Genomic DNA, 13,258 nt, shown 5'->3' with positions numbered 1-13,258 from the left:
GAATTCTCTGGGATGATCGCTTTACCCTTCCCCCACCGCGTGGCTAGTATCAGGGAAGATCCCTGTGACGGGTTGGATCACAGAAACCCCCTTGGGAGCTGCCACCTAATGTGCAAAGACTACCTCTGCCCCTGTTTTCCCTGCCAGCTCAGGACTCCAGCACCCTGTCTTGCTGAGCCAGACACTCCTGTCTGGCTCCAACACAGACCCAGGGTCTGAATCACTTGTCCCAAAGCTGCAAGTTTACCTGAAAACAGCTCACAGTAGTGTGCTTGTCTTTAGCACTCAGATGCCCAACTCCCAATGGGGTCTAAACCCAGATAAATCCGTTTTACCCTGCATAAAGCTTATGCAGGGCAAACTCATAAATTGTTCGCCCTCTATAACACTGATAGAGAGATATGCACAGTTGTTTGCTCCCCCAGGTATTAATACATACTCTGAGTAAATTACGAAATAAAAAGTGATTTTATTAAATACAGACAGTAAGATTTAAGTGATCCCAAGTAGTAACAGACAGAACAAAGTAAGTCACCAAGCAAAATAAAATAAAATGCGCAAATCTATGCCTAATCAAACTGAATACAGATAATCTCACCCTCAGAGATGCTTCAGTAAGTTTTTTCTCAGACTGGACACCTTCCAGGCCTGGGCACAATTCTTTCCCCTGGCACAGCTCTTGTGCCAGCTCAGGTGATAGCTAGGGGATTCTTCATGATGGCTCCTTTCTCATTCTCTGTTCTCTTCCACCCCTTTATATATCTTTTGCATAAGGCGGGAACCCTTTGTCCCTCTGGGTTTCCACCCCCCCCCCCACTGGAAAAGCACCAGGTTAAAGATGGATTCCAGTTCAGGTGACATGATCACATGTCACTGCAAGACTTCATTGCCCACTTGCCAGCACACACATATACAGGAAGACTAACAGGTAAACACAGTCATCTGCAGACAATGGTCCTGGTTAATGGGAGTCATCAAGATTCCAAACCATCATTAATGGCCTACACTTTACATAATTACAATAGGCCCTCAGAGTTACATTTTATATTTCTAGTTTTAGATACAAGAGTGGTACATTTATACAAATCAGATGATCATACTCAGTAGATTATAAGCTTTGTAATGATACCTTACAAGAGACCTTTTGCATGAAGCATATCCCAGTTACGTTATATTCACTTATTACCATATTTTCTCTAAAACTATCCCAGTTACATTATATTGACTTATTATCAAGTTTTTAAAAAACCATATAGACTGCACAACGTCACAATCCCTGCTAGCCAAACGCGAAAATCTCAAGGCCAATTACCCCCCCCCTCCCCACGCTTGGCTAACTGCAGGGAAGGATTTCTTTTCAGCCACAGGCAAACAGCCCAGTAGGAACGGCCACCTCTGTTCCCTTAATTAAATTCCCGTATTTCAACCAGGTTACCATGAGCGATATCACTCTCCTGAGGATTACACAGCGAGATAAAGAACAGATGTTGCTTGAATGCCAGCAAACACCGGGACCATACACTGCCAGGCTTTGTCATGCAATGATACCAGATTACTTGCTACTAGCATGGCTTGGTCAAGTGTCCTACCATGGAGGACGGAATAAGGCTGCACTGCCCAGAAACCTTGTGGCAAGGCTTTTGGAGTACCTCCAGGAGAGCTTCATGGAGATGTCCCTGGAGGATTTCCGCTCCATCCCCAGACATGTTAACAGACTTTCCCAGTAGCTGTACTGGCCGCGAATGCATCCCAAGTCCTCAAGGCAAAGTAATAATTAAAAAACGCTTGCTTTTAAAACAAGTTTTATATTTTAAAAGGTAAACTCACCTGAGGTCCTTTCCATGGGGTCATGGTCTTGGATACTGGCTTGGGAGGGTTGGGAGGGTACTTCAGTCAGGCTCAGAAAAAGATCCTGGCTGTTGGGGAGAACGGAGTGCTGTGTGCTCTCCGCAAGCTCATCCTACTCCTCCTCCTCCCCGTCCACAGAATCCTCAGGTGTAGCTGATGAGACTACCCCCGCCTCGGAATCCACAGTCAGAGATGGGGTAGTGGTGGCGGCCCCCCCTAGAACTGCATGCAGCTCGGCGTAGAAGCGGCATGTCCGCGGCTCTGACCCAGAGCGACCGTTTGCCTCCTTTGTTTTTTGATAGGCTTGTCTGAGCTCCTTGACTTTCACGCGGCACTGATCTGAGTCCCTATTGTGGCCTCTCTCCATCATGCCCTTGGAGATTTTTTCAAAAGTTTTGGCATTTCATCTTTTCGAACGAAGTTCTGCTAGCACTGAATCCTCTCCCCATATAGCGATCAGATCCAGTACTTCCCGTATGGTCCATGCTGGTGCTCTTTTTCGATTATCGGCCTGCATGGTTACCTGTGCTGATGAGCTATCTGTGGTCACCTGTGCTCTCCACGCTGGGCAAACAGGAAATAAAATTCAAATGTTCGCGGGGCTTTTCCTGTCTACCTGGCCAGTGCATCCAAGTTCAGATTGCTGTCCAGAGCAGTCACAATGGTGCACTGTGGGATAGCTCCCGGAGGCCAATACCATCAAATTGCGGCCACACTAACCCTAATTCGAAATGACAATATCGATTTTGGTGCTACTCCGCTCGTCGGGGTGGAGTACAGAAATCGATTTTAAGAGCCCTTTATTTTGAAATAAATGGCTTCGTTGTGTGGACGGGTGCAGGGTTAATTCGATTTACGCTGCTAAATCCGAATTAAAGTCATAGTGTAGACCAGGCCAAAGACTCAAAAAGTAATAGCAAACATTTTTAAGTACATCAGAAGAAGGAAGCCTGCTAAACAACCAGTGGGGCCACTGGAGAATCAAGATGCTAAAGGAGCACTCAAGGACGATAAGGCCATTGTGGAGAAACTAAATTAATTCTTTTCATTGGTCTGCACGGCTGAGGATGTGAGGGAGATTCCCAAACCTGAACCATTCTTTTTAGATGACAAATCTGAGGAACTGTCCCAGATTGAGGTGTCATTAGAGGAGGTTTTGGAACAAATTGATAAACTAAACAGCAATAAGTCACCAGGACCAGATGGTATTCACCCAAGAGTTCTGAAGGAACTCAAATATGAAATTGCAGAACTACTAACTGTAGTTTGTAACCTATCATTTAAATCAGCTTCTGTACCAAATGACTGGAAGATAGTTAATGTGATTCCAATTTTTAAAAAGGGCTCCAGAGGTGATTCTAGCAATTAACAGGCCGGTAAGCCTGACTTCTGGTTAAAACTATAGTAAAGAACAAAATTGTCAGACACATAGATGAACATAATTGGTTGGGGAAGAGTCAATATGGTTTTTGTAAAGGGAAATCACGCCTCACCAATCTGCTAGAATTCTTTGAGGGGGTCAACAAGCACGTGGACAAGGGGGATCCAGTGGATATAGTGTACTTAGATTTTCAGAAAGCCTTTGACAAAGTCCCTCACCAAAGGCTTTTAAGCAAAGTAAGCTGTCAGGGGATAAGATGGAATCTCATGGATCGGTAACTGGTTAAAAGATATGAAACAAAGGGTAGGAATAAATGGTCAGTTTTCAGAATGGAGAGAGGTAAATAGTGGTGTTCCCCAGGGGTCTGTACTGGGACCAGTCCTATTTAACATATTCATAAATGATCTGGAAAAAGGGACAAACAGTGAGGTGGCAAAATTTGCAGATGATACAAAATTACTCAAGATAGTTAAGTCCCAAGCAGACTGCGAAGAGCTACAAAAGGATCTCTCAAAACTGGGTGATTGGGCAACAAAATGGCAGATGAAATTCAATGTTGATAAATGCAAAGTAATGCACATTGGAAAACATAATCCCAACTGTACATATAAAACAATGGGGTCTAAATTAGCTGTTATCACTCAAGAAACAGATCTTGGAGTTGTGGATAGTTCTCTGAAAACATCCACTCAATGTGCAGCAGTCAAAAAAGATGAACAGAAAGTTGGGAATCATTAAGAAAGGGATAGATAGTAAGACAGTAAATATCCTATTGCCTCTATATAAAGCCATGGTATGCCCACATCTTGAATACTGCATGCAGAGGTGGTCACCCCATCTCAAAAAAGATATATTGGAATTGGAAAAGGTTCAGAAAAGGGCAACTAAAATGATTAGGGGTATGGAACGGCTTCCATATGAGGCAAGATTAATAAGACTGGGACTTTTCAGCTTGGAAAAGAGACGACTAAGGGGGGATATGATAGAGGTCTATAAAAATCATGACTGGTATGGAGAAAGTAGATAAAGTGTTATTTACTCCTTCTCATAACACAAGAACTAGGGGTCACCCAATAAAATTAATAGGCAGCAGGTTTAAAACAAACAAAAGGAAGTATTTTTTTCCACACAATGCAGTCAACCTGTGAAACTCATTGCCAGAGGATGTTGTGAAGGCCAAGACTATAACAGGGTTCAAAAAAGAACTAGATAAGTTCATGGAGGATAGGTCCATCAATGGCTATTAGCCAGGATCGACAGGGATGATGTCCCTAGCCTCTGTTTGCCAGAAGCTGGGAATGGGCGACGGGATGGATCACTTGATGATTACCTGTTCTGTGTATTCCCTCTGGGGCACCTGGCAGTGGCCACTGTTGGAAGACAGGGTACTGGGCTAGATGGACCTTTGGTCTGACCCAGTATGGCCATTCTTATGTTCTTATGTATGGCTACCACCTTTGAAATGCAAAAAACCCGGCATGCCCTCCCACAAGGCAAGCCCCGGCAACCCCAACCACAAGCCAACTCTGCAACCCCCCACCTTGAACAGCCACTGATAGTGTCTAGACAGAGAACACACATAGATAAGATTGATAACATCGCACATCTCCTCACTCTCGCGTGACTCAAACCCTCTCTCACACACACGCAGTGCACTTGTGTGTCCGTGGGCAGACAGCTGCTGTATGTTCAACAGTTTTGATCTGTTATTGCTTAAACGGTGGCAGTGGGAACATGGCAGCATCTTTAGCTGGACACGAAGCTTTTACCATTAGCTACCCCCCTGTATTGTGGTAATAATGCAAATCTTTAGCCCACTCAAACCCCCCCCCCCCCCCCCCCCCCCCCCCCCCCCCCCCCGGGGCAGATTAAATTATTTTTCTGGCCACTGGCAAATCCTTTAAAAAAAACCAGCCAGGCCAGTCAAATACCAGCCAGGTGGTAACCCTACCCACATAGGAGAACTAACCACAAAATAACATACAATCCCACACAGTGACAGTGCAATCTGTTTATTAACATGTTTTGTGAGCTGTCATTGTTCATCCAGGTGGATATAACAGTTTTAGCACTTAACTAATTTCAGAGGTACTCCATCTAGCGCTGAGAGGAGGGGCTCAGCCCCTGGATGGTAGAAGAGGGTTATAACAAGACCAGGTTGGCTCCTCCCCAAGTGAGACGTTCTCCCTGCATTTGGGGATTTAAATGTTCTGTAAACAAGTAAAAACAGAGCACAAGGAGAGTGCAGTTGAGCATGTCACAGTTGGACCGATTTCACAAGGAGCACCCAAGAACCTGGGAGCATTCTGTTAGTCCTGAGGTTGTTCAATGCCTGTGCCCACTCATGTATCCACCTTCTCTGGCTGCAGGAGACTCTTGTGAATCTGTCAAGGTGACTCAGAAAAAAAAAATCACACTGTAACCAATTGATCTTCTCAGGCCCATCCACAGAGAGAATCTCCCCCAGTGGCCGCTGCATGTGAATGTAAACATGCTGCTCCACATTGTTACTGGGTCACAGCAGCTTCTTGTGCTGCAGCGGCTTAGATAGCACTTCAAATAAGCCACTCCCCCGATTTCCTTACCCATTTCTATAGCCATGTATGTAACAGTTGTTACCCTCCAATACAAGGGTAATCGGCCTCCTGCAGAGGTTAATAAACAGCTGCCTGATTAACTGTAGCAGGGAATGTAATTCATAGAGATTATCTGCACAGCATACAGCTCAAAGGGATAGACATCTAATCCAGCACCAGCTGGTCAGAGCCTGGACTGGTTTCAAGAGAGGGCTGATAAGGGCACCTGTGCAGGCATTACAGGTCAGAAAAGGAGTGAACACCAGGGCCAACCACTGACTGTGGATGGAGGTGTTGGATTCATGGAGGACTGGAACACTTTCCCTGATGAGAGGCAACTGTGCAGCATGAACTACCTCTCCTTAAACAGTCAAGCTGGCATAGTTACTGCCTCCAAACTCTGTCCTAGTGGGGCATGCGCTCCCATCCCAGCACCAGCTCTGTCATGCTACAATGTGAGGTTGTTTCATGCAGCATCAAAGTATAACTCCTCTTCCCATACTGCAAGCCCAGGAAATGTAGGACAGCTGCCAATCTTCCAGGACAAAACAGGTATTGTTCTACTAGGCATGTGGCAGGTAAGAAGGGGCACCTAAACCACTGGAATAAAACAGAAGAAAAACAAACTGTTTAGTCAGCCAGGGATCTTCAAGAATTTGTATCCATCACAAAAAGAGAAATAACCTATGCAGCATCGCTACCCCAAGTTTAGGGTTCAACCCAGATGACTAATGCTGGTGGTGAAGCCTAACCTTCCCACAGACATATTTTTCACTCCTATAGCCATTCCCTTCAGCACTTGTGTAAGGAGAAGCTGCTGATGGCTCCAACTTTAAAAAGGTGCTAGAAGTGCTACCGGGAATTACAGATCCGTGAGCCTCCCTTCTGTACTTGATTAAACTGTTTGAAATGAACATTTAAAAACACAAATATAAACTCTTGGATGAACATCCTAGGGAAACAATGGGCACAGCTTCTGTTGTGGAAATTCCTGCCTCTCTAATCTACTAGAATTCTTTGACCATGTCCACAAGAGGGAGGATGAAGAAGAATGGGGTTGACATGGTTCAATCTTTCAAAAAGCCTTTAACAAAGTCACTAATAAGAAGCTATCAAGACAACTCATCAGTTAAGGGGTGAGAAGCTAGAGTGTTGTCATAGATTAGAAACTAGCTGATGGATAGAAAGCAGTAGGGATAAATGGTCCATTTTCAAAAAGGAAATAAAAGGGTTCCCGCCTCCCTCCATGTGCTGTTTTGGAGGCAATGACCAGTATTTATTTAGGATATGACAAAGGGGTGAACAGCAAGATGGTAACTTTTGCAAAAGGCAAAATTATATAGATTAGTCAAGACTGAAGAAGTTTATGAGGGACTTCAAAGGGACCTAACAAAGCTAGGCGTGTGGGCAATGCGGTGACCAATGAAACTCAATGTTGACTAATGCACATTGTCCAAGTCCATTTCCTGGGTTCTGAAAAAAGCACTGCCACTGAGGCAGAGACCTGAGCCCCACTATGACAAAAAGCTCTGCTCAAACGCAGCAGCCATCAAAACAGTGGGCAAAGTTTTAACATAGCTAAAAAGTACACTAGAAAATAAACTGATGATACAGCCTATCCTGGGGGACTGTTCAGTTCTGGTTACTAGAGCTCAAAGATCTAGCAGACACAGAAGGCATGAAGGAGACAGATAACAAAAGTTACTAGAAACATGGATAGTTTTGTATGAAGACAGACTGAAAAGACGGGGACTGTTTAGAGAAGAGGCCACCCATAAAATAATGGATGGTATAGAGAAAACAAGCACTCCTATTTACACTAATAAGTAAGAACACATGATCAGGGGCCATTCAATGAAAGTGAAAGGCATACATTTTAAACCAATACAAGGAAATTATGTATTGTGTAGCATCAAAATTAATATGTGGAACGCATTGCCAGCACATTGCATTGAGGTCAAGAGCTTAGCTGAATTAAATGAAGTATTAGACATTTCCGTGGGAAGTGGGGAAAGTCACCTTAGCCAGGAGTCAAAAAAAAAGTTATAATCTTTTGAACTACCACTCCTTAAACAGTCATAACCACCCCCTTCAGACATAAACTACCCACTAACTGGGTACAAGGGTCAGGCACAAGCTTCCCTAAGGGGAGGTTATTCAACTAATTGCCCAGCACAGAGTTTTTTGCACCTTCCTCTGAAGCCTCTGATACTGGCTGCTCCTGGACACAGGAGACTGGACTAGACCACCGGTCTGATCCAGCCAGGCCATTCCATTACTCCCCTGTGACAAGGTACATTAAGTCAATGTGGAATTATACGCCAAATTAACTAGCAAGAGAGCTGTTCTGAAACAGGCAGGTCAGGAGAATTAAGAACAGTATTTACAGACTTGACTTGTTTCTGGGTACTGGTAAGGAGCGTGGAAAATGAATGAGATGATGTACAAGTGATACCCCTTCATTCATTCTGCCTTACGTAGCATCCCAGGGACTTATTGAAGGCCTCTCACAACTTCAATGGTGACTGTGAAGACCAGGAGAAACAGCAATGTGAACGCGGTAGGCTCAAAGAGGAGACACTGGCCTGTGTCTGTTAAATGGTAACTTATTACGTGGGTCACCTGCATCAACCCTGTCTGCCAGCTCAGCTAAATACAGAGAGTTTTGTTCCCTTCACAAGAAAAACTCTGCCTGGTGGGATTCTGGGCACAGCTGGTCAGCTCAGCAAGGCTGTAAAGGACAGGTGTCAGCAGCTAGAGAAGCAGAAACTCCACGTGAGCTGAGAACAGTGTCTTTGGTCTGCCCCAAGTAAAAGCCAAGCCACAGTGTGCTCCCCAGTCAGTTACTGTCACTGCTGTTATGGAAATCAGTGGCAGAACTCACTCCACTGTAAACACCAGAATTCTAGGAAATATTCACCCCCCATTCCCTAGGGCCTCCCCTCCCTGCAACATGTAATTTAAATTGAGGGAGGAAGCAAGCTGATCTGTCTGATGGGGATTTTCTGCCAGCAGTTGTGGGACAGCAAACCCACAAGGAGTCACACACCCCATTCTACACAGGTCAGGCCTGGTGGTACAGGCCACATGGTTACAGTACTGTGGATGCACTTCATATATATGGCACTGCAGACACTCAGCCCTTAACGGGGCACTGACAAATCAGATCTGACTCAAAGTCAAGTTCTGTACAAAGTCCCATCCCTCAACCAACACAGTTTAACAATCCCAGCAAAAACTTGTTTGAAACATTCTGCCCCTATAGTATTCACAACCCAACCACCATGCAAACAGCGGAGAGAGTGAGAGAGAACTATTCAGTTTAATGTAAGTGAGGAAATCTGCTAGATTTTTAACCTGGTAGGTTCCCTTTAAACTAAGGTCGCTCAGTGGAGCTAAGGCAAATGTGGTATACAGTTGCCGCCTATCAAACCTAAAACACGTGTCTGGAACCCCACCACTATGTGCCTTGAGGTTTACTATTGTAACATAGTGTTCATGCACTGTAACACTAGCGACACTTGTCTTGTTAATTCACCCACTATGTGCGTAAGCCCTGTGTCAGTCACCTATTCTTGCACAGCTATTGTACACTGGTAGTATATTTACATGCAATGTGTGCAGACACCCTCCCATGCGTGATGGCAGCGGGTGCATGCATGTGAGCCCCGAAAATGCATACCCTCCAAAGTGACACTGAACCCAAAGCATGCACAGCTAGCACAAGAACCACTGGTCCCATCCTCTAGCATTACGCTGAAGGCGTGGATATTTGGCACCATCTTCAACCCCTTGGTCAGGTATTATTGCTTACCATCTGTAGTTCTAATTTGTCCTCTCGCTCCTGGCTCTGCTGTGTGCAGCTAGAACTACAGGTACACTGAGAACTCCTGTCTGTCTTCATTTGCTTCCACCTACTCAAAAAGCATAAGTTGTCTCCAATAAATAAATATACTAGGATTTTCTTATATTGGTCACCCACCCCAGGGTGGAAGAAACAGAAAACAAGGAAGAGTCTTGGTGAGTATCACAACCCATCTTTTCTCTTAAGATCACATTAATTCTATTCATAATGAGACCATAGGCCAGATCCGTAGTGTGTAGCTACTTCAATACAGCTACATCAATTTATACCAACTGGCCTGATTCCTGAGGGGGATGAAAAGGGTCATGCTGCAAAAACAAGCCCAGTGGGTAAGGGACTGGGCTAGGCTAGGCTGCAGGAGACATCAGTTCAAGTCCCTGGTCTGCTACGGATTTCCTGTCACTAAGTCTCTGTTTTCTTTCCCCCATGGGGATAACAGGCTCTCCCTACCTCACAGGGGTAAATACACTAAACACTGTGAGGTGCTAAGGGGATGGGGGTTTACCTCAGGTAGATAGAGGTATTGCCAAATCATGACCCAAACATTTGAGAGTGGCTTTAACAATAGATTGAGTGGGAAGTTGTTTACCTTCTGGGTTTTCAGCCTTTGGTGGTCACATTTTCAAGCTTCCCTTTGCAACCATGATGGCTAGATACTTTTGGGTTTTTTTAAATAAGGACAGACTCTCATGTGATCATCTGACTCCAGGAGCTGGAGCTTTAAGAAAAAACAACAAATATTGCCAGCTCTTGCAATTTTATCACGAGTCTCACAACACTGAGAGAATTTGGAGCATATGGGGTCAGGGGAGCACATGTGGAAGGCTGGGAATCTCCTAGCAGGGATAGAGATGTTCCCAGGGACAATATGGGAGTGGAGCTCATATTCAAAAGAGAGCAAGTCCCTCATGGGGATATGGAAAGGGAGAAAAAAACCTCTTGAGGGGGTGGGGGGGGGGAAAGAGGAGAACATGTGCAGCCTCCTCATCCTGCTCCTCCCAACCCAGTCCTGCTGTCCAAGAGGTAGGATCTGAGAAGTGGCTACAAGCAATCCGCTACAAAGATCCCTGCAGCAAAGCCTGGTGGCATTTCTCATGAATCTCATCTTCTCTTGCAGTGCCATCAAAGGACTGGTCTACACTAGAGCATTAGATAGACCCAACTACGTTGCTGAACTATGTGAAAAATGCACATCCAAGTGATGTAGTTAAGCCGACCTATGTCCCTGTGTAGACAGCGCTACCGCCTCTTGGGAAGGTGGATTCCTACGGCGATGGGAGAACCCCTTCCATCGGTGTATGTAGTGTCTACACAGAAGTGGTGCAACAGTGCTGCTATAGCATTCCAAGTGTAGACAAGCCCAAAATGTGTGAACATGCAAAAGTTGTAGGTGATACTGACAGAGCCATCCCCCCATCTGGGAGCAGAGGGACATGTATGATTTTTCTACAGGATTCTGATAGCTACAGGAGCAGAGCAGTCTGTCTTGCCAGCTCATATCCACTTCCCTGCTTCAGAGATTAGGGACTACGATGAGAGCAAAGACTTCCAAGAGACAGGCATAATTATTTCCCCCGGTGGTTAAGTCTCTTCTCAGTGTTCAAGGACAAAACAAGTCTCTGCCAGGTACACACAGAAGCAGCAGCCCCCGTGGAGGTAGAAGGAAGCTACATTTCCCAAGTGTGGGCCAAAGTTTTAATTCTGTAGGGGCAAGAGGGATTAAATGATGAAGATCTCAGAGCTCAGGGACTTGCATTATAGCTTGGTCACTTTCTTGATCCAGGGCACAAACTTGCTGACCTTAGTGTAAACTCCAGGGGAGTCCTTCCGGCCACACCCATAACCCCAGGAAATGATCCCCAGAATGACCCAGTGTCCAGTTGACCTCTGACACATGAGTGGCCCACCGCTGTCACCCTGGCAGCTATCCACCCGCTTATCTTCAGAGAGGTTTCCAGCACAGATCATGTGGTTAGTAAACTTGCCCCCGTAACGAGCCTCACAATCTTCTCTTGGGAGAAGGGGCACCATGCCCTGGAGCAATGTTCTTGAATAGGACTTCCCTGAAACAGAACAGAACAGCACAACTCACCACTCAGGCTATGTCTATACTACAGGCCTTACAACAGCACAGCTGTACTGCTGCAGCTGCACCACTGTAAGGTCTCTCGTGTAGCCGCTCCATGCCGGTGGGAGAAAGCTCTCTGGCCGGCGTAATTAAACCACCCCTAACGAGCAGCTGTAGTTCTCCTGCCGATGTAGTATCTCTTGTCGACATAGTGCTGTCCTCACCAGCGCTTCTGTCACTGAAACTTATGTCGGTCTCTGCTGCTCACAGCTCCAAAGGAGACCCCAGAAGAAGAGAACACAAAATGGCACTGGGCACAGAAAGAGAGTAAGAGAATCAGGGACACTGCCTTGAATTGTATCGAGAAATAAATTAGTAGCCAGTGCAGACTACTGAATACAGGTGTTCTAGGTGAGCATGCTGCCTCCATCTCAGCGCATCCATTCTGTTCAGGTTCTTATACTGCACCATGGTATCTGGCCATCCCTTCAACCATTCTATTGTCTGGGCTTCTTCCTCACAAGTCCTTTCACATGGGAATATCCCAGCATTTGAGCCCCCGCTCCCTTGAGGCTGTTCCCATGAGCACCATCCACCTCTGACCAGGGCCGGCTCTAGGTTTTTTGCTGCCCCAAGCAAAAAAAATTTTGGCTGCCCCCCCACTGCACCCTCCTGACGCCCCAGCCCTGGGTCACTGGTAACTCGCTCCCAGGGCGGGTCATTCAGCAGGAATTTTGGATGTGCACAGAACACAGACAGGATTGGCTCCCATATGGTTACAGAACTGCAGTAAAGTGGAATAAGACTGTCCTATATAAATGAGGAAAAGTTGAGGTGCCTTTATTATTCTTTTGTTCCATTCTTTGTTTCTATGGGGAATTTGCCAATGCAATATCACTGTCTTCCTTTTAAACAAATAAAACTAAAACTTAAAATAATAATAATAATAATAATAATAATAATAATAATAATAAAAAAAAGCAATGGCTGTTGAAAATAGCAATTCCAGTCCTAATAACCACTGGGAAGCATTTCTTGCTCAATTTATTCTACTTTTTCTACAGCAAGTTACAGTGGATCAGTATATTTGATTTGGGAGAAATGAAGTAACAGCTGCCCAAATTGAGCTTGAGCACTCCTGAATTTTGAGGGTGTTCAAATCTGGAAGGCAGGTGCTGGATTCCCTTTCTGAAATATATTAGCTAAATCTGGAAAAGAAAAGTCAATTTCTGCTTCCATGGCTCAGAAGTGTAAATCCTCCTACGTGCCTGGTACTGTATCTAAAACTGCCCAGTCTAGTAGAGCCTGCCCTCCCTTACTTTTCATTTTAAATTCTAGTGGGATCCACGTACCTGCCTTGCTAGGCTTCAGATAGAGAGGTGCAATGTCCATTTAGTCCACCCAATTCTTTCTTTGGGGGAGAGCCCAGAGCTGGGGCAGCAGGGAGTGCGGGTGCGGGGGGGAAGAAGAGCCCAGGGCTGGGGCGGCAGGAGATGCGGGTGGGGGGAGAGCCCAGGGCT

At 45.4% G+C, this 13,258-nt stretch overlaps 1 protein-coding gene across 1 annotated transcript in view; it reads right to left on the bottom strand.

The window, feature by feature from the left end:
* Positions 1-11,277: 11,277 nt before the first annotated feature.
* LOC113407754 (neurotrypsin-like) overlaps positions 11,278-13,258 on the bottom strand; it is a 19,988-nt gene continuing 18,007 nt past the window's right edge. The window contains exon 11 of the mRNA XM_026657767.1: positions 11,278-11,733. Coding sequence (XP_026513552.1) covers positions 11,426-11,733 — 308 coding nt within the window. The 3' untranslated portion in view covers positions 11,278-11,425. The remainder of the gene's footprint in view (positions 11,734-13,258) is intronic.

This window comes from Terrapene carolina, unplaced genomic scaffold, assembly GCF_002925995.2.
Source record: "Terrapene carolina triunguis isolate 2854851 unplaced genomic scaffold, T_m_triunguis-2.0 Scaffold310, whole genome shotgun sequence".
NCBI lineage: Eukaryota > Metazoa > Chordata > Testudines > Emydidae > Terrapene > Terrapene triunguis.
This window is presented reverse-complemented; position numbering and strand designations above follow the sequence as displayed.